At 44.8% G+C, this 21,807-nt stretch overlaps 1 protein-coding gene and 1 long non-coding RNA gene across 5 annotated transcripts in view; one reads left to right on the forward strand and one right to left on the reverse strand.

Annotated features, from left to right (window-relative positions):
• Positions 1 to 10,683, reverse strand: part of Pdcd6ip (programmed cell death 6 interacting protein) — a 55,771-nt gene extending 45,088 nt beyond the window's left edge. The window contains exons 1-3 of one of the 2 annotated variants that reach the window (NM_001029910.3): positions 10,343 to 10,683; positions 3,461 to 3,515; positions 1,051 to 1,120 (exon numbers count right to left, since the gene is read on the reverse strand). In NM_001029910.3, coding sequence (NP_001025081.2) covers positions 1,051 to 1,120; positions 3,461 to 3,515; positions 10,343 to 10,551 — 334 coding nt within the window. In that variant the 5' untranslated portion in view covers positions 10,552 to 10,683. The remainder of the gene's footprint in view (positions 1 to 1,050; positions 1,121 to 3,460; positions 3,516 to 10,342) is intronic. The other variant, XM_006243997.4, reaches the window with a different exon arrangement.
• LOC100910424 (uncharacterized) lies at positions 9,783 to 18,904 on the forward strand. 3 transcript variants are annotated; one of them, XR_010054496.1, is made up of 3 exons: positions 9,783 to 10,101; positions 11,177 to 11,282; positions 12,107 to 18,904. It is a non-coding gene; the product is annotated as an uncharacterized LOC100910424 (long non-coding RNA). The 3 variants fall into 3 exon arrangements; XR_594153.4 differs by lacking the exon at positions 9,783 to 10,101 and having other exon boundaries at positions 11,145 to 11,282; positions 12,107 to 13,122; positions 13,876 to 18,904; XR_010054495.1 differs by lacking the exon at positions 9,783 to 10,101 and having other exon boundaries at positions 11,145 to 11,282.
• The last annotated feature ends 2,903 nt before the right edge of the window (positions 18,905 to 21,807 follow it).

Here is a 21,807-nt window from a genome sequence, read left to right on the forward strand (position 1 = left end):
CAAAATCCCAGTCAGCTTACAGTTTACGCCATAGTAACTGTCACACTGATCACATTTTATACAGAACATATAGTATACAATATTATATAATAGTCCTACTTCCTCACCTATAAAGGTTTACACATATATTTACTTAAGTGTATCTATGTACATATTATATATATATTACAAAATATTAGCATATATTGTATCTTATATAATGTATATCTACTATATAAAATACACACATATAACATTCATAAAAATATATGCATCATATGTGTGCATATAAATATAGTTTACACATAGTAACAATATTTATTATTTATTATTCATTCATTATAGCTAATACTTAATGAACACTCAAACATTTTTTTAAATGAAACATTTAAAGATTTTAAATGTTTTCACTCTTTTAACCTACACAGTAACTCTATAAACTAAATACTGCTTCCATTTTTCAAATGAGGAAATTAAGGCTGACTGATCTAAACACCTTCACCTTCTGACCGTGGTTATAATGCTTGTACAAACTCCTCCTTCAAGACCTAACTCGGTGCTTGCTTTCTAGAAGTAAAGTTAACTTCTTGCTCATCCAGGCTCCCATGAGATTTTACAGCCATACCTCAATGACTTCTAGACATTGTGAAAAATAAGCCTTTAAGCACTTTGTTGTTATGTACATAGTTACACGAAATAAGACAGGTACAACATCACCAGACAACAATCAGACGTGACCACCATCATACATGTAGTCTCTCATGGAACAAAACATCATATTCTGCATTCTATACATATGTGTACATAGTACATTTCAGTGAGATAATTGTCTTCACAAGAAAGTGGACACAACTGCCTTATGCATCTTTGTAACTAGGACAGTGTCTGGCAAGGCATGGGCTCTGCAAATATTTTGAAATTACATTGGATTAGAAGGTGAAGTCAAAAAAGAAAAAGAGATTTTTTTAAAAACTGCAGTATTCACAAGGAGTTACTAGGAAGACTTTTAAAAAAATCTAAAAGCAGCAAAAATGTTTATCAAGTCTATAATTTTTATTAACCATTACATACCCAATTTTACAGATCCTCCAAAAAGGGAACCTTTATCAAAAGCATCCTTCCACGTAAATGTCAAGCAGATCTAGGATGAGGGAGAGGAAACAAAACATTACCTCTTTGGACTTGGTTAAATCCTGAAGAAATTCCAGTAAGGAGGACAGAGTCCAACCTGTGTGGCTGCCACCTCTAGCCAACGACCCCTTTCCTTCTTATGAACCTTTTTTTCCCATGTGAAGTACTAAACCTAAGTTATTTCAGAACATTATTCTATGTGGTCTTTATGAACAAAGAGAAGGAAAGGAAATAAAGCACTGTGAGGTTTCCTGGTGGACCAGAGGCAGAGCTTGCCACACAGTCCTTACGAGATGAGGTCAAGCCCTAGAACTCATGCAAAGATGAGGGAACAGAGTTGACTCCCAGAGGTGACCTCTGACTTCCACATGCAGACCATTACATCCACACACATCATATATACACATACCACTAATAAATACAGTCCGTTTGGGGGTTTTGTGAGGCAAGGTTTCACTATGTAGCCCTACAACTAGGCTAGTCTTAAACCCACAGAAATCTGTCTACATCTGTCTCCTATGTGTGGGTGAGAGGTGTATGACACCACATTTGGCCTAAAATACATATTTTTTATTTTGCTTCATTATTTTTAAAAACTTGGAAATAAATAAAAATAGCACATCAAAATTAACCAGACTCAAAGACCACACAGCTTAATGAACTTACTACAGTTAGAAATAGCACTCAAAATGCTAGCTGTGAAGCTTAAATTTTACACTAATGAAATATTTTTTAAAGGCATAAGACAATGGCTTTTGGGGGAAAATGCAATAAGGCAGTATTTTATTTCTTGATCTGAGTAATAGTTATATAGTATACTTCCTTTGTAGAGAGTCAGCTACACATGATAGAGAAGAACAAAAGTTTCACCTAACAGAAGACTAGCTGGGCCTCTGAGTGCAGGCCTACAACCCCAGCTACTCAGAAGGCAGGAAGATCACAGTTCAAGGTCTACCTGGGCTACATAAATTGAAGCCAGCCTCCACAATTTAGTGGGGCCCTGCCTCAAAATAAAAGGCAGAAAGAGGGGGCTGGAGAGATGGCTCAGTGGTTAAGAGCACTGACTGCTCTTCCAGAGGTCCTGAGTTCAATTCCCAGCAACCACATGGTGGCTCACAACCATCTGCAATGGGATCCGATGCCCTCTTCTGGTGTGTCTGAGGACAGATACAGTGTACCCACATACTTTAATAAGTAAATCTTTAAAAAAAAAAATAAAAGGCAGAAAGAGGGCTGGGGATGTAACTTGTGGTAGAGTGTCTGGGAACCACAGGTTCAATTGACAGTTCCAAAAAAAGGGGGGGGAGGGCGCACGAGGAGCTGCTACAACTCTCCTTATCTCTCTTCTTTTTGTTTTTCTAGACAGAGTTTCTCTGCACAGCCTTGGCTATCCTTGAACTCTGTAGACCAGGGTGGTTTTGAATTCACAGAGATCCACCTGCCTCTGCCTTCCAAGTGCTGGGATCAAAGGCATGCAACCACCACACCTAGCTTTCTTCCTAATTCTAAAGTAAGTTTGACCCATATGGAACTTTGAAAGATCTTAGTTTCACTTAAATCATTCATCAAAATACAACACAAAAATCTTTAAGCTGAATTATAACTTCCTAACACACACAACTACCACACACCCATCTCCATTCCCCAAGCTCCCAGCAGCTTCTGCCTTTGACTCTTCTGAGTTCACCTACTCCAGGCTCCTTTCCCGCCATCACACAAACACATCCACACATGCACACACTTTCACCCTGGACTTCCTTAAAGGGAGTCTCAACAAATGATAACTTCATCTGCAAAACTATTAGTACAAGAAGAGGCCAGGCACCTGGGTTACAGCACTAGTTCCAGGACAGTCAGAGATTCACAAAGAAGCCCTGTGTCAAAACCAAAAACCAAGCAAACAAACAATAAAGGCTTTGCCAGACTTGGTGGCCTTTAATCCTAGCAGAGGCAGACTGATCTCATGAGTTCAAGGCTACCCTGGTTTACATAGTAAATTCCAGGACAGCCAGAGACCCTGTCTCAACCCTCCTCAAAAAAAAAAAAAAAAAAAAAGTCAAGGGTGAAAATAGCAGATTATTTTCATCTATGAACAGATCCCATTAGTATAAAATACAGACTAACACTCTATACAAGTTTCAAAACTGACTGAGGACATGAAGAAAACTCAGGAGAATCTTCAGAAGGACAATATTCATATCAGACAGACTCAAAACTTATGATTTATATAAAACAGCCATAGAGGGCTAAACATAGTAAAGACACATCATTGACTTCAATGAAACAGACTCAGAGGGGAAGGAAATGGGTGATCTGCAACCACAATTTGATAGCAAAATTTACAGCTTACCTGATTTTCAGAAAATGGGAACTTGGGTTCAATAGAACAAATCTGGTCATAATATCTAAAAGAAAAAAAGATAGAAAGACTAATTATTAGCAGAGTAAAATGAGATGAATTTATATAAATCCAACTATATTTATATATAGACAGAGAGAGAGGGACTGGAGAAAAGGCTCAGAGGTTAAGAATACTGGCTGCTCTTCCAAAGGACCTGAGTTCCATCCAGAACACAATTAGTGGCTCACAACCATCTCTAACTTCAGTTCCAGCAGATCTTCTAGACTCTACATCCTCTTCTGGTCTCTGTGGGCACTAGGTATGCATACGGTCCACATACATGCAAGCAAAACACCCATACACATAAAATTAAAATAATAAATTAAAAGAATAAACCAAAACTATTTTTGGTGGCTTAAATGAGAACAGCTCTTATAGGTTCATAGATTTGAATGTTTGGTCATTAAGTAGTGACACTACTTGACAGAGATTAGGAAGTGTAACCTTGTTGGAAGAGGAGTGGCCCTGTGGTGTCACTGGGATAGACGTTGGGGTTTCAAAAGTCCAGGCCAGCCACAGTCTCTCTTCGGGCTGCCTGTGGATCTGGATGTCGAACTCTTAGCCACCTCTCCAGCACCACGGCTGCCTGCTTTCTGCAATACTTCCCACCACGCTGATAAGGGACTAAAACTACAAGCAAGCCATGGTTAATAAGAGCTGCCTTGGTCACAGCATCTCTTCACAGTAATAGGTTATTACTAAGACTCTACTTGTCCCCAATTACAGTGGCCCACAAATCCAACTTAATCATTTGTTTTAAGGTTACTAGATGCAATCCTTAAACCACACACTAAATTATGCACATTAAAGAGCTAGACTAAAATGAAAAAGGACCCTCACCACCACGAACAAATATTCACCTCACATTATTCAGTACAAGTCAGCAAACACCTACGTGAAAACTTTGTATTTCTTAAAATACTTTATTAAGATGGCTATGTTTGGCCTTGTATGACAGCTCACACCTTTAATCCCAGCACTGGGGAGGCAAAGGCAGGCAGAGCTCTGTGAGGCCAGCTCTTTCTACACAGCAAGTTCCAGAATACCTGTGGTTACATAGTAAGAGCCTGTCTCACTATTTTAAAAAGGTTCACTATGTCTAAGTTCACATCCCTAGTCAACCCATTAATAACTCATCTATCGACTTTCAGACGGGTTAGGCATATCATTACTGACACACACAGCTCCCAAAAAGCTCACAAATGACATGTATTTCAGGTCCACCAACCCAAAGTCCTCACTTCTTGTTCTTTGGTTCACAGAGTAATCGGTATTTCATATAATGCAGTAAATCAACCCTTACCCAAGCCACCACACTCAGGGTGAGCCTTTAACCAGTAACTGGAGGATAGAGGGTCAAAGCTAGACTTGCTGGCTGGCCTCCTCCTTCACTTTATTCCTGTCCATACCCCACCACCTTCATCATGACTAACTTTCCAATGAATACTTGCGGGGAAGGTTTCAAGAAGGCAAGCAAGAGAGACAGAGAGCAACATGCATGACAATATGTTTGCCTGCAAACTGAGCAAACTGAGCCTGTACTTAAATGCACACAGAAGCTAATGGGGGCCAGTTATCTCACTATCAAAGGAAAGAATCCCAAATACTGGAGGGGGCAGGGCTGGAACAAACTGTAATTATGGACTGGACTGGAAGTATCAATGTGAACTCATTTTCTTAACACTGTAGAGATAAACAAGAACAACTACAAAAAGAACAATACATTACATTCACTGAGAGGGCCTTGAAGCAATGACACCTCACCAGAACAAGAACACTTAGTGGCCAGATAATCTCCTACACTAACTGGAAAGAAATGGATGGAAAACAAGAACCAGGCCAGAAAGTGATGAGGATGTGAAAAACCAAGAGTGAAGCCAACCAAACCACAAGCAACTAAACTAGTCTTAAGGAGCTCCTAGTAGCCACACCAAGAATAATCTAACAAGAGTTGAGGAGATGTCTCAGTCAGTAAAGTGCTTGCTGTGCAAATAGGAGAATTTGATCCCATACTTATAACCTCAGCACAGGTACCCTGAAGCTCTGTCCAGCCTAGCCTACTCTATGAGCTTTAGATCAATGAGAGACCCTGTCTCAAAACTGAGCGGAAGTCAGGAGAGAGGCTCGACAGCTGAGTACTGAAGATCTTCCAAAGGACTTGGGTTTGATTCAGCACCCATAAGGTGGCTCACAGACATCGTTTACTCCAGTTTCAGGGCATCCGATGTCCTCTTCTGGTCTCCACAGGCACAAGGCATGAATGTGATGCACAGACATATTCTCAGACAAAACACCCATATGCGTTAAATAGGCAGACAGACAGACAGACAGACAAATTTTAAGGAAAATAAACAAGTGGATACACCAGAAGAATGGCATCCAAGGTTGACTTCTGGCCTCCACATGAATGTACACACAAGCACACAGACCGATGCACACATGCGACCACATCCTGATGAACACACTCACACTAAATAAGTCACACTGACAAATCACAATTCACTGAGGAGAAGAACAGTGTCGTGAAGTAAATAAGCAGGTGTCTGGAGTTAGCGCCACATACCATGTAATGACAAGTAGTAAATCTTTTCCCACGGTAGGTACCTATCTGGCTGGCTGCGGTGATATTCATCAGTAGACACTAACAATGGTCAAAGCTTGTACACACAGAGCCCAGGACACAATCTGTCATCGCTATGAGCTAGGGGAAGTGCTCTGCAGCTGTGATCACAGTTCTGGGGAGGCAGAGGCAGGAGGAACAGAGAGTTTGAGGCCAGCTTCAACAGAACAAAGCGGTAATAATAAAAGTTTGATGTGGTTTCTCTACAAATGTTTATTAAGGAATATAACCTACTCATCGACTATACGGTCAAGGACCTGCCAAACGTATCCCAACCAAGTCATAAAAAGCCAAGTCATCGAATGGCAGGCACCACACCCTAATATGCCCTGAAAACAGCACGGTCCACCTAGCACAAACACCTAAGCCACGAGGGAATGATACAAAACCTTACCAAAGGGGCCAGAGGAGCCAGATATGGTAGCACATACCTTCAGTCAAAACATTCAGGATTTCTGTGAGTTCAAAGCCAACCTCGTCTATACAGTAAGTTCTAGAACAGCCAGAGCTACATAGAGAGCATGTCTTTTTATAAAAAAGAAAAAAAGGGAAGAAAACACTTTATCAAGAGACATTCACAAAAAAACTAGCCTGAGTTCTTCAAAAATGCCAAAGTCATAGGTGGAGAGTAGAATGGCTGAGCCCCTGCATTTGATTCCCAGCAACCATAAAAGGGAAGGAAAGCCAAGGCTCAAATGACAAGAGGAGAACTACTCGGACTGAAGGACATTAAAGAGGCATTCGTAACCGAAGCAATGCACTGGTGGAAGCCAGACCCTGGACCTGTAAACCTCACCAATGGAGTACCAGCAAAACTTGAATTAAACAGATTAAATAAAGTCAGCAAGCTTCCTGATTAGGAAAGACACGCTGGATTACATATCCCTAGGAAACATTTTTAAGTACTAAAACCTTTGGGGGATTACTGTTGTGATAGTGAATGAGATGTCCTCTATGGTCTCAGGCATTTGAACACTTGGTCCCCACTGATGGTGTTGACCGGGAGGTGTGGCTTTGCTGGAGGAAGTAAGTCTCCCGGGTAGGCTTTGAGACTTCAAAACCTCTCACCATTTCTTATGTGCTCTGTCCCAGCTTGTGGTTCAAGATGTGAGCCCTCAGCTTGCTGCTCCAGCTGCCTTGTCTGATGCTTCCACATAACGGTGATAAACTCACCCTTCTAGAGCAGCGGTTCCCAGCCTCCTATTGCTGAGACCCTCTACCACAGTTCCTCAGGCTGTGGTGACCCCAACCATAAAACTATTTCTGATGTTACCTCGTTACTGTCATTTTGCTACTGTCATGAATCTTAATGTAAATACTTTTGGAGATAGTGGTTTGCCAAAGAAGTTACCGCCCACAGGTTGAAACCCACTACTCTAGAACTATAGGTTCAAATAAATCCTTCCAAGCTGCCTCTGGCATGGTGCTTTATCATAGCAACGAAAAAGTAACCCCAGTATACTTAAAGTGACGTTCAGAATGTTTAATGATGCTGTGCATTATCTGGCCACCAATCAACTCTCGGGCTCAACATCAGGCTACAAATTATACATCCAAGACAATAAATTACCTTCTCTCTGGCTCAGGGCCTATACTGCCTTCACTAGATCCTACTGAGGCTACAGCAAGGCCTGGAGCAACAGGGCCTGAAGACGTACCTGCCACACAGTAAGGCCAAGCTGGATAAACTTTTTCAGAAAAGGGATATTCTAGACTGCTAGTGAAAGGGAAATGCAAAACCTGTGTAAGTACAAGAAAGAAACTTCTGCCCCTGCCCCTGCCCCTGCCCCTGCCTCCACCTCTACCCCAAGCCTAAAGACACACAGCTGGTCAAGTCTCGTCAACTAGATACATTCTCTGAAATGTGACAGTTTGCAGGAAAGGAGACAGGAAGTGGCCAACACAGCCAGCATCCGCTGTAGTTTGGCTATTCAGTGTCACCCCAAGACTGACTTGTTAAAGGCTTAGCCCCCTGCCAGTGGTACTCTAGAGAGGTGCCTGAATTAGGAAATGCTCATCCACTGGTGAGTTCTATGGGCTACTAGGAAGTATCATTTCGCTGGATGAAGATCACGGGCAGCATGCCTTTGGAGGGCACATCTCCTCTCTGGGTACCCCATCCCCTGAAACTTCCTAGCTGCCATCTCACACTCAGGCTGCCTCACTCCAGGCACAAAGCAACTGAACCAGCAGCCACAGATCAAAAACCTTTGAAATCATGAGCAATAACAAACTTTTCTCCCTTTGTGTTTCTTGGTAGTCTGTCACAGCAACAAACAATACCCAAATTCTAGTGCACTCTCCTCTCCTCTAGGAGAACGAAACTGTGAACTCCCAGACTGGGGGTCCACTGGGGAGCCAGGCATGGCTGAGCTGAGTAACCAATGATATGAGTGGCAGCACAGTAAGTCTAGATAGCCGTGGTTGGTGGGCACACCAGCCAACTCAGGAAAAGCACTGAAGCAAAGCGCAGAGTAAGCACAGAACACCATTAGGCCACCAAGACTCAGAACTAACCAAGTGTTGTCTGCAGGCCATACAATAACAGGCAACCCATCAGTCCTAATCCTGACCCCTGCTAGAAAGTACGCAAAGAAGAAAATATGAAAGAATAACTGCATAGAATATACTGAAACCTTTGTCCCAAGCCTCTTCCTCCTTGAGGTCCACTAGCAAAACCAGAGTTGCTAGTTGGGAGAAGAAACCGGGTATATTCCACATTGACATGATCACGAGGTATGAGATGGCTGCCTTAGAACATGTTATAGGAGGTGACGGGAAGAGCAATCAGTCAGTGGAAATCAAAAAGCTTCTGACCAGCATGGTGCAAACTCCAAAAAGATCAGCTATAGCTCTCCAAGAGAGAGAGCCACAAAGCTAACTAGACCACAGGCAAAACTGCTGCTCCTGGAGAGACAGATACAAGAGCTATGTACTTCCGAGAGCAAGCAGACACCAGCGACTAGCTACCCTCTGCTTCCTAACTGTAATTCTGCTACTGTCATGGACGGTAATGTATATATCTGACTCCTAGGGTGTCTGATATTCGACCCCAAAGGGGCTGTGACTCACGGGTTGACAACCACTGCCTTAGAGGAACAAATGATACAATGTTGCATGGAGCCCTTGAGACAGCAGCTCACACAGGCCACACACACCACCCATAGGGACAAGCACTATGCTGACTTCCCTCCTGTTTTACAAAAGCCAGGCACTTTGAAGCAAATCCACTTTAAAACTCTAATGGGAGAACTGTTTGAAATCTGGCTCCGCTGTCTGTCAACAGATAAAGTTTACTCAGTGCTGGGAGCCGTTATGCCTATGCTAAGGGCTGTTAGCGGCCAGCCATCTCGCAGCACAGAAAGCTCATCTCTGAAGGAAACATCATGGGGTTAAGATGATGACAAAACTAAGGGATGTCTCTGGTCATCACGGTTCCCAGAATTTCTGCACCTTGCACCCGAATCCACCAGCGTCTCTTGCATGAAACAAGATCAGATTACCGGAAATTGGATCATAAGTTACCACGGAAATGTTCTCATCATTAAGTACCGGGGTTCTCACCAATTGCAAAAAGAACCAATGTATTACACATGTGCATATCCCCCCAACACCCCCCCCCGGGTCAAAAGAGTTTAAGTAGCCAGTCTGAGTGGTCTATTATGTCATTCAAGTTTTCGTTCAAATGACTGTAGCTCCTAACTTTTACAACTGTCAATCTGTCACTTGATTATTTTGAACATAGGATGACTTATTTCAAGTGAACAATGTAATAAGTCACCGACATTTGGTTCAGTGTGCCAATTCTCTCCCTTCCCTTACATAACTATTATTAGGAAATCTAGACGTGGCCCAATCAAGTCACGAAGAGGGATTGTAAAACGAAGACTTCAGTTATAACACCCAAAAAGTGAAAACCGGTCAAACAGCTGTAACCAGACAGACCATTACATGGCAGACGTCCTCCCAGGTAAGGCGTCTAGGTGACAGAAGCCACCCGGAAGGGAGGACAGGGTTACGAGAGTCCTCTCACCAGGAAAGAATGCTGACCACACCTACGCCGCTGGCCTGAGTCAGAGTGGAGAGGCCAGGCGCGGGGAGAGGGAAACGGAGCGAGGCTGTGAAGGGAGGAAGCAGAGCTGGGAAGGAAGGACGCTGGGAGGGGAGGATAGGAAAGGGAGCTGGGAGGAAGCCCCGCGACCCGGGCCCACCTCAGCAGCGTCTCCAGCGCGCCCTCGTGCTTGTCCAGCGGGCGGCCGAGCGCCGAGCGCCGCAGCTTGCTGAGCTCCTCGGCCGCGCGGCAGTACTGGGCCTGCTCCTCGCCGCCGCTCGGGTACGTCTGCTGGATGAACTTGACCAGCGGCTTGGCCAGGTCCACCTCCGAGGTCTTCTTCAGCTGCACCCAGATGAACGACGCCATGGTGAGCGCCCGGCCGCCGCTTCGGGCCGGACAGACGAAGGGACAGCGACGACGGCCTAGGCGCGCTCGGCACCGGCAGCGGACGAGCGGACCGACGGGCCGACGGACTGGGCCGCCAGCGCTTGGAGCCGGCCACTTCCGGGAGCCCCCACGCAGGCGCAGTCAGAGGGGCGCGCCGCTCGGTCACGTGACCGTGCCACCAAAGCGTCGCTCACCTGGTCTAGCCAGTGTGGCGCCTGCGCGGTGCGATCAGGCAGTAGCTTCCTGCGATGATTAAACTTTCAAGAAGATTCTTTTGGTTGTTGTGGTTTGGTCTGCTTGATTTGTTCGAGACAGGGCTTCTCTGTGTACCCCTGCTGTCTTGAAACTCACTTGCAGACCAGGCCGGCCTCGAACTCTCAGAGATCCTCCTGCCTCTGCCTCCCCAATGCAAGAATTAAAGGCTTGCACTAACTACCACCTGGCTCAAAGATATTTTTTAATTTGTCTTTAAATTCTGCTTTTATTTTTTAAATATTTTTAATTAACTATATTTTTCCCTTTTTTAGTACTTAAAATTAATTTTTAGATCAATATATTCTGCCCTGTGGTGAAATACTCCTTTGTTATGCTTTCTCGTATGAAGTCAGACTCTGGGGCCCTGGGGGTATTGTGATGTACCGTTGAAGGTCCACTGTGTGTGCAGCTCTTCAGTCCAAAGTAGGCAAAGTCTACTTCGTGCAGTCAGCCAGGTAAGGACACAGATGGGAGTCTCTTATAAGAACATAGCATAAGCGAGATAATTTAAGATACATTCTTCCAGAAGATGAACTCGCAGAAGAAGAATACTCGCAGTTTGAGAAGATGCCTTGACATTTAAGCAGGGCACGGGTGTAGAGGACTTAAGTGGAAAGAGCCCCCCAGACTAAAGCTCGTGTGTCCCATATCTAGAACTTAAAAGGGAAGTAGAGACTAGAATGAAAGGAAGTTGACAAGTTCATTATGGAACTTGTAGTCAATGTATAGAATCTGTTTAGCACGCTCAGTGGTACTTAGGCAATTTATTTTTATATTTTAAAAAGGCCTCCCTCTGTAACTGGAGAAATAGATTAGCAGTTAAAGATTGTTTGCCGCGGGGCTGGGGATTTAGCTCAGTGGTAGAGCGCTTACCTAGGAAGCGCAAGGCTCTGGGTTCGGTCCCCAGCTCCGAAAAAAAGAACCAAAAAAAAAAAAAAAAAAAAAAAGATTGTTTGCCGCTCTGCCTGTGAGCCTGAGCTGGGACCCCAGCACCCTCTTCAGGCACTGCGCTCAACACCTATAACTCAAGGTGACCCATCGCCCTCTTGTGGCCTCCTCTGGGACCAGCTTCCAAATGCACATACAAAAAACGTTTTTTGAAGGCCACCCAGAGGACAAGTCTGATATTTTTTTTTTCTTTTCTTTTTTTTTGGAGCTGGGGACCGAACCCAGGGCCTTGCGCTTGCTAGGCAAGTGCTCTACCGCTGGGCTAAATTCCCAACCCCAAGTCTGATATTTTTAATGTTTATATTTTTTCTTATCTTTCATTTATTTACAGGTATGCAGAAGACAACTTCTGGAGTCAGTTCTGTCAACCATGTGGGTCTCAGGGATGGAACTCAGTTGGTCATGATTGGCAGCAAGCACCTTTACCTGCTGACCCACCTCAGCACTCCTGATGGAGCAGATGTAGATGAACAATATCATCTATGAAACATTCCAAACAAAACTAACTTGAATCCATCAAGCCTTCCCATCAAACACGCAATTTTTTTAATTTGTTTTATTATTTTTTGATGTCTGTGTGTTATGTCTGCATGTATGTCTGTGTGCCATGTTTGTTCCCGGTGCCCCCTGAAGTCAGAAGAAGGAATCAGATCCCCTAGAACTGGAGTTTCAGAAAGATGAGCTGCAGGTGGGGGCTGGGAATTGAACCTGTGTCCTCTGGAAGAGCAGCTGGTGCTCTTAACAGCTGAACACCTCTCCAGTGCCAAACACACCATTTATAAGAAATACAACAGGTGAAATAACAAATTCTGTGCCATTCTGGAGGATAACTGGTGTATAAGCTTCAACAATGTATCATCCTGGAAGAAACAATGGCTGTGTGGGGAAAAAAAAAATCTAAGGGACATTACAGCCTGACCCAGATCCTATTCTGAACAGACAAGCTATAAAACACCTTTCAGCACAATTGAAGGAGGAACGAAAGCATGGAATATTTGATAAGATGAAGTTGTGTTGCCATGCAAGCCTTGGAGGTCATTAAGAAAACGGCAAGTCACAAAATGGTGTGTGTGCAGTAGTATCTCGGTTTTAAAAAGTTAAATGTGTGTGTTTACAGACTATGAAACAGGATTTACCCTGAGGTTGTGCTGATTACAATCTTTGGAAGTAAAATCATACATTTTTTTATCTTATATTTATCTTCATGTAATATTTTTGCTTTATACATTACATTTGTTCATTAACAATGAAATTTATTTTATGAAAGTTTATTTTATTTATTCATTTGCATTTACTTTTTTTTTTTTTCGGAGCTGGGGACCGAACCCAGGGCCTTACGCTTCCTAGGTAAGCACTCTACCACTGAGCTAAATCCCCAGCCCGCATTTACTTTTTTAATTCGGGGGGAAACGAGTAAACGAGTGTGTGTGTGTGTGTGTGTGTGTGTGTGTGTGTGTGTGTCAAAGGACGACTTGTAGGAATCTTTCTGGCCCAGCTCAGGTCTTCAGTCTGGCCTGTGGAGGTCAAGGACACCTTGGGGGACTCAGTTCTACTGCTATGTGAGTTCTGTGAATTAAACTCGGGTCATTGGGCTTGGAGACAACTGCATTACCTGCTCAACCATCTCACCAGATCTACCTGTTTATATTTTTTTAAAGATTGATTGTATTTTTGAAAAGTGTGAGTGTGTGTGTGTGTGTGTGTGTGGTGTGATATGTGGTGTATGTGTGTGTCTGTGTGGTGTATGTGTGTGTCTGTGTGTGTATGTGGTGTGATATGTGGTGTGTATGTGGTGTGATATGTGGTGTGTATGTGTGTATGTGTGTGTGGGGGTGGGTGGGTGGTGTGGTGTGTGGGGTGTGTGTGTGTGGTGTGGTGTGAGGGTGTGTGTGTGTCTGTATGTGTATAGTGTGTGTGTGGTGTGTGTGTGTGTGAGTGGGTGGGTGGGTGGTGTGGAGTGTGTGTGGTATGTGGTGTGTATGTGTGTGGTATGTGGGGTGTGTGTGTGGAGGGTGTACGTGTGCGTATGTGTGTGTGTTGAACTGGAAGTTTCTGGTTGAGTAATGTAATGCAGACTCACATGGTGTTTTGCTGGAGCAGACTCATGTGATGCTGAAGCAAACCCCTGAGAGGACACGTGATGTGTATAAGGTATAAGGAGGGCCCGACAGACAGTGACAGGATGCTCGCACTGCTAGCCATGCAACGCTTCCTCAATCTCACGTCTTTGGTGATCTTCACTTCCTTGAGAGAGGCACAGCAGAGAACTGCCTTGAATTTCAGCTGGGTCTGGTTGCTTCCGAGGACTTGTGCCTATCTGGTAAAGGCCTGGCTGGATCTGACTGCTGCCACTGATTCGTGTTTGGTGACACTCTTTGAACTGAACTGTTGGTATCCTGATGACACCCTGGAATCACCCGCCAAGAGCAAGTTTTTTTTTTTTTTTTCGGAGCTGAGGACCGAACCCAGGGCCTTGTGCTTGCTAGGCAAGCGCTCTACCACTGAGCTAAATCCCCAACCCCAAGAGCAAGTTTTAAATAGGTCTAAAGATCCCCTATTTACCATCTTTTCTCCCCTGCCTTTAGATAGTGGCCTAGAAGGGGCGGGGGGGGGGGTGGTGGAGATCAAAGCATTTGAGAACCCTTATTTAAGTGTACATGTGATACACAGACATGCATGCAGGCAAAACACCAATACACACAAAATGAAAATAAATATGTTTTGAGTCAGAAATTCTCTGTGTAGCCCTGGCTGTCCTAGAACTCTCTCTCTCTCTCTGTAGACCAGGCTGGCTTCGAACTCACAGAGAACCACTTGCCTCTGCCTCCCAGATGCTGGCATAAAGGGTGCACCACCAAAAGCGTTCTCTTCTACTTGCTTTGGGGTGATGCAGGTCGAGATGAGACAAGGGCACAGAAGCAAGATTACAAAAGAAGTTGCAGTTTGCAAAGTGTTCCAGCAAGACACATGTCGTGCTGCTGGGGCAGCTCTAAGGCCTGCCGCTTTGAGAGATCAACCAGTGTCAAAATGTGATTGCCCAGCTAAGCCCACGAGAAAGCGCACCTGGAGTGCCAAGAGGAAGAGTTGAAGTACTACTGGGACCAGATTGAAAGGAGGCACTTAAAACATGCCTATCACAGAGTCAGGCATGAATTCACAAAGGGGTACTGTGACCCTAGACCTAGGAGGGGAACTCCTGCAGCATCTGGCTTCTCTCATAGATCCCCACAAGCATCAAAACATTCTGATTTTTAAAACTAACTTTAGGGGCTGGGGATTTAGCTCAGTGGTAGAGCACTTACCTAGGAAGCACAAGGCCCTGGGTTCGGTCCCCAGCTCCGAAAAAAGAACCAAAAAAAAAAAAAACTAACTTTAAAAAGCCAATCCATTTGATTATCCCTTGGGAAAGTAAGATTGATACAAAGTTTCTCTAGGTAGCCAAGGAGGGCCTGGGAATTGCTCTGCATTGGCAAATAACCCCCAATCTTTGATCCTCCTGCCTCCACAGGGGTGCTGGGATCATAGGCCACACCCACCCATCTCGGTAATGATTTTTTATTTATTTTTATTTATTCATTTTACATCCTGACCACTGCCTCCCACTCCAGTCCCCCCTCCCACAATCCTGCCCCCATCCCCCTTCCCTTCTCCTCTGAGAAAGTGAGACATCGAGTCTCTTCAGGGCTTGGCACATTCTCTCCCACTGAGGCCAAACAAGGCAGCCCAGCTAGAAGAACATATTCCACGGAGAGGCGGCAGCTTTAGGAATACCCCCCCACCCCGCTCCAGCTGTTCGGGACCCACATGAAGACTGAGCTGCACATCTACTACCTATGTGCAGGGAGGCCTAGGTGCAGCCCATGTATGCGCTTTGGTTGGTGGTTCAGTCTCTGGGATCCTCAAGGGCCCAGGTGAGTTGACTCTGTTGGTCTTCCTGTGGAGTTCCTGTCCCCTCAATCCTTCCCCCAGCTCTTCCATATAAGAGTCCCCAAGCTCCATTCACTGTTTGACTGTGGGTCTCTGCATCCATCTGAGTCAGCTGCTAAGTGGAGCCCTTTAGAGGATTAGAGGACAGCCATGCTAGCTTCTGTCTCCGTGCATAACAGAGCATCATTAATAGTGTCAGGGGTTGGTGCTTGCCCTTGGGATGGGTCTGAAGTTGGGCCAGTTATTGCCCTCAGTCTCTGCTCCATTCCACCCCTGAATTTCTTGTGGACAGGGTGAGTTTTGGGGCAAAAGCCTTGTGGGTGGGCTGGTGACCTTATAGCTCCCCCAGGGTTCCTGCCTGGTCACAGGAGGTGGCCCCTTCAGGATCCATATCCCCAATGCTGTGAGGCACACTAAGGTCATCCCCATTGATTCTTGGGTGCCTCCCTTATCCCAGGTCTCTGACAGATCCTTGAGATGCTCCCCACCTTCCCACCCCCCTGACAGTTGCAGATTTCCATTCATTCTCATGGCCATCTGGCCATCTCTCCTGTCCCTCCTCACTCCTAATCCCCTCCCCATCTCCTCTCTCACCCAGGTCCCTCCCTCCATCCATCTGCCTCTTATGACTATTTTATTCCCCCTTCTAAGTGAGATTCAAGCATCCTCACTTGTTCCTTTCTTCTTTAGCTTCTGGGTCTGTGGAGCGTGGATATGGTACCTATATTTTATGGCTAATATCCACTTATAGGTGAGCACATACCATGCATGTCCTTTTGGGTCTGGGTTGCCTCACTCAGGGTGATAGTCTCAAGCTTCATCCATTTGCCTGCAAAGTTCTTGATGTCTTTGCTTTTCATAGCTGAGTAGTATTCCACTGTGTAGACATACTACATTCTATTTACCTATTCTTCAGTTGAGAGATGTCCAGGTTGTTTCCAGTTTCTGGCTATGAACAAAGCTGCTATGAACACAGTCGAGCAAGTGTCCTTAAGGGTGAAGCATCGTTTGGGTATAGGCCCAGGAGTGGTGTAACTGGGTCTTGGTGTAGAGCTGGTTTTCTGAGAAACTGACAAATTGATTTCCAGAGTGGCTGTACAAGTTTGCACTCCTACCAGCAATGAAGGTGCTTTCCTCTTACTCTGCATCCTCGTGGGCTATCACTTGAGTTTTTGATCTTAGTCACTCTGACGGGCGTAAGATAGAATCTCAGAGTTGTTTTGATTTGCATTTCTCTGATGACTAAGGACATTTCTTTAAGTGCTTCACAGCCATCTCTGTTGAGAATTCTCTGTTTAGCTCTGTACCCCATTTTTAATTGGGTTATTTAGGCTGTTGTTGTCTAATTACTTGAATTCTTTAAAATTTTGGATATTAGCCCTCTGTCAGTTGTTGGGTTGGTGAAGATCCTTTCCCAATCTGTAGGCTTCCGTTTTGTCCAATGACACTGTCCTTTGCCTTATAGAAGCTTTTCAGTTTCATCAGGTCCTATTTATCAATTGTTGATCTCAGAGCCTGAACCATTGGTGTTCATCTTTTTACCAGTACTTAAGAGATCTTAGTAACAGCGAAAATTCTTCTTGTTGTGTGTCCTATATCCCCTGAACCACAAGGGGGAGCAGAGGCCCAGGAACACGTAGAAAGATTAGCATGACCAAGATTGTCTTAGACTTCTGCAGTCTCTGGAGCTGTGGCTCTAAAGGAACAGCTGACGCTCCCTGGCATCAACATCCTCCTCCTTCCCCAACAGAAAGGCCAGCATTGTTTCTAAACACTGAGACAAGCAGAACAGAATCTCCCCAGGAGGAGAAGGAGGGTAAGTGACCTTGGTAAGGAGTGATGTGGGGTGGGAAGGCCGGGTACACATTTTGCTGGGCCAAGAGGATGACGTATGCTTGTCTGGGTTTGTGAGGGACGCTCATGCCACAGTGTCCTAACCCTGCATGGAAATGCAACTCTTGGGTTGGCCAAGCTTCAACAATACCTAAACCCCGGATGACAAGACACCCTCTCTTTCCCGCCATCCAGGGGGTTCCTGTTACCCAGGCACCTTTGTTTCTTTTCTGTTGTTGTGATAGAATACCCTGACAAAGGCAGCATAGGGGAGAACGGGTTTATTTTCCCTCCCAATTCCATGTCGCAGTCTATCCTTGTGGGGAAGTCAAGGTAGCAGAATTGAAGCAGCTAGTTCTATAACAACAGCAGTCAAAGCAACTAATTAATACCTGCACGCTGGCGCTCATCAAGATGTCTCCCTTCTCACACAGTTCAGGACCCCCCCTGTCCAGAGCACGTTGTCTCTCACAACACACTGGTCTTCCCACCGATTAACACAATCCAGCCCGATGTCCAGGTGGTTCTACCCACTGCCATAGTGACAGTCAAAGGTAACCTGAGCTCAAGACCCAGGGAACAAATGGCGAAAGAAAGACCAGACATCCCCAACTTGTCCTCTGACTTCTGTCTGTGCACACAAAGGAAATGCATGCCAATTAATAAGGTGGAAAGTAACTGAGGAAGAGACCTGATATCAACCTCTGTCCTGCACATGCATGCCATGTACACATACAAACATGTTATATGTGTATACCTCATACACCGACTATTCAATCAGCGGGTTCCTTTGGTTTTTTTACTTTTTCTATTTGATTGGAGACAGGGTCAAGTGCATCGAAGGCTGGCCTTGAACTCATCACAAAGCCGAAAGTGAAAGTGATCTTCAGTCTCTTCCTCCACCCTGACCTTTCCATTACCACCGTCCTGATTCCTGTCAGTGGTGTCTCCCACTATGTGTGGGTTTGCTTATTTCCTTGATGGCTAAACATGTTGAGCACTTTTGTCAGTCTCCATGATGACCATTTTATCTTCTTTTTAAAAAGCTTTTAGAATTATGTGTCTATGTGCATGTAGTCTGTGTGTGATTTTCGTGCACACATGTTCAGGCACTGTAGGTTAAGGGACTGTTGGCTCCATTTTTCTTTTAGTTAAACATTGTCGGACTTTGATCGTGCCCTTAGCTAGTGGTCCCCTTGTTTGTTTGCTTTTTAAATGGGTTCTTTGTCAATACCCTTGTGAATTACACATTGTAAATTGTTTTCGTTGTCCCAAGAATTGATTGGCCATAAAATGTTTCACGATTTGTTAACTGACCACAAACTTGTAAAATATACCTTCCCCACCATCATAAAAATAACTGTGAGAATCTGGGTTGTTTTTTTTTTTTTTTAATCACTTGCTCGCTTGTTACAAAAGGGTCCTCTTGCTTCTGGTTTGTGCTGCTTCATTTTCCTGCCAAAGGAGCATGTAAGTCTGGCCTAGCTTAAAGATCAAACTTTGCCTTGCAGCATCTTGGTGTTGGCTCCTGGTTTTCAGCGCCATAACATATGGAAATTAGAAGAGGGGGTCAGATGCCCAGGAGCCAGAGTTGGAGGCAATTGAAAGCCTCAAGTTCAGTGCTAAGAACTGAACTCAGGTCCTAGGGAAGGTCGGCGAGTCCTCTGACCACTGAGCCATCTCTAGTCCTAAGGAAGTGCTTACTCAGTCCCATGACTTTTCTTAAATTATTTGTCCTGTTCGTTTCTATGCATCTTTCATATATTGTAGATGCAAGTTCCTACACAGAGAACTTTACACTTGATACCTCACAGTGGTAAAATGACATGGCCTTCCTCCTCTTGAAAATGTGACTAACCAAGATGGTGGCCATGTCACATGACTGTTGCCGTTTTGATGATTGTCTTAGTTAGGGTTTTACTGCTGTGAACAGACACCATGACCAAGGCAACTCTTTTTTTTTTTTCCCTTTTCTTTTTTTTGGAGCTGGGGACGAACCCAGGGCCTTGCGCTTGCTAGGCAAGTGCTCTACCACTGAGCTAAATCCCCAACCCCGACCAAGGCAACTCTTATAAGGACAACATTTAATTGGGACTGGCTTACAGATTCAGTCCATTATCATCAAGGTGGGAGCATGGCAACATCCAGGCAGGCATGGAGCAGGAGCTGAGAGTTCTACATCTTCATCTGCAGGTTGTTAGTGGAAGACTGACTTCCAGGCAGCCAGGATGAGGGTCTTAAAGCCCACACCTACAGTGACACACCCACTCCAACAAGGCCACACCCACTCCAACAAGGCCACACCCACTCCAACAGTGCACCTTCTAACAGTGCCACTCCCTGGACCGAGCACATACAGACCATAACGATGAGGTAACTAGCCAAAATGACAATAAAGCCTCACAGTTACTTTTTTGCTCGTAGTGAACTCAGCTCCAAGACCCTCCATGACAATTTTATCCAGTTAGAAAAACATCTTCCTGAGGACCACATGGTGTAGGGCAGTGGTAGCCTAACCACACCAGCAGCTGTCCATTCTCCATCCCTCGGCCCTGACCCGAGAGACCCATGGCATATGGGTAATAGGGAATATTCGACCAAGGAGTTGAACTTAGCATCATCTAGCTCCCACCACATGGCTATCAGTCAGCTGGAAAAGCCTGAGAGAAGAGACTCCTTTTAAAATTGTGTGTGTGCCTGGACACATGTGCATGCCATGGCGTGTGTGTGGAGGTCAGAGGGTAAGTTCATGTTTTCTCAGCTCAGTCTTTTACTCCTGAGACAGTAACAAGAGAGTGATACCTTTATACCACTGACACGCTGCCGGAGGGAACCTGTTAAAATGACCCCGAACTCTCCTAACATACCATCCAAAATGTCCAGCACCTAATTTTTTTAAAAGATTTATTTATTTATTATAAATGAATACACTGTCGCTGTCTTCAGACACACCAGAAGAAGGCATCGGATCCCTTTACAGATGGTTGTGAGCCACCATGTGGTTGCTGGGATTTGAACTCAGGACCTCTGGAAGAGCAGTCAGTGCTCTTAACTGCTGAGCCATCTCTCCAGCCCAGCATCTAATTTTTAACATATCGTTCATTATATAAGAACTGAGAAAACATCACTCTAATGAGAAAAGGCAAGAGCAGGTGGGAACTCCCAGGATGTCAGATGTGGGAACTGTCTTAGTGTTTCATTGCTGTGAAGACACACCATGACCATGGCAACTCTCATAAAGGGAATTATTTAATCAGGGTTGGCTTATGGTTTCAGAGATTTGGTCCATTTTCATCTTGGCAGGGAGCACAGCAGCATGCAGGCAGACAATAGCTGAGAGTTCTACATCTTGATCCTCAGGCAGCAAGGAGAGATCGTACCACACTGGGCATAGCACAAGCATAGGAGACTTCAAAGCCCACACCCCGATGACACACTTCCTACAACTAGACCACACCCACTTCAACAAGGCCACGCCTCCTAACAGTGCCCCTCTCTATGGCCAAGCATTCAAACACATGATTCTGTGAGGACCATTCCTATCAAACCACACAAGGAATGTCTGAAAAGGATAGGAAACAGGGCATCAGAAAGTGACTTGGGAGAGACTATGGACAAGCTTGAAGCAAGGGGGAAAGTTTCAGTTAAAGCCAGGCATGATGGTTGTGTTAGTCACTGTTATATTGCTATGAAGAGACACCATAACCAAGACAACTACTATAAGGGAAAGCATGTACCTGGGGCCTTGCCTGCAGTTTCAGAGGGTTACTCCATCATCATCACGGGAGAGAGCATCACAGCATGCAGGCAGACACTGGAGTAATAACTGAGATCTTGATCCATAGGGAGAAAGAGACTCTCAGTCCAAGTCACTGGGCATGCGTTTTTGAAAGTCCACCTCCAGTGACATAATTCCTCCAAGGCCATACCTCTTATCTCTTCTACTCCTTTCAAATAGTGACATTCTCTGATGACTAAGCATTCAAATATATGAGCCTATGGGGACTGTTCTTTTTTTTTTTATAAGATTTGTTTATTTATTATATGTAAGTACACTGTCGCTGTCTTCAGACACACCAGAAGAGGGCACCAGATCTCATTACAGATGGTTGTGAGCCACCATGTGGTTGCTGGGAATTGAACTCAGGACCTCTGGAAGAGTAGTCAGTGCCTTTAACCGCTGAGCCATCTCTCCAGCCCGGGACTGTTCTTAAACACTGCAGTGATACACACCTGGAATCTTGCCCCTCAGTAGACTGAGGCAAGAGGGTT

The sequence above is a fragment of the Rattus norvegicus genome, chromosome 8, assembly GCF_036323735.1.
Source record: "Rattus norvegicus strain BN/NHsdMcwi chromosome 8, GRCr8, whole genome shotgun sequence".
NCBI classification, from domain to species: Eukaryota; Metazoa; Chordata; class Mammalia; order Rodentia; family Muridae; genus Rattus; species Rattus norvegicus.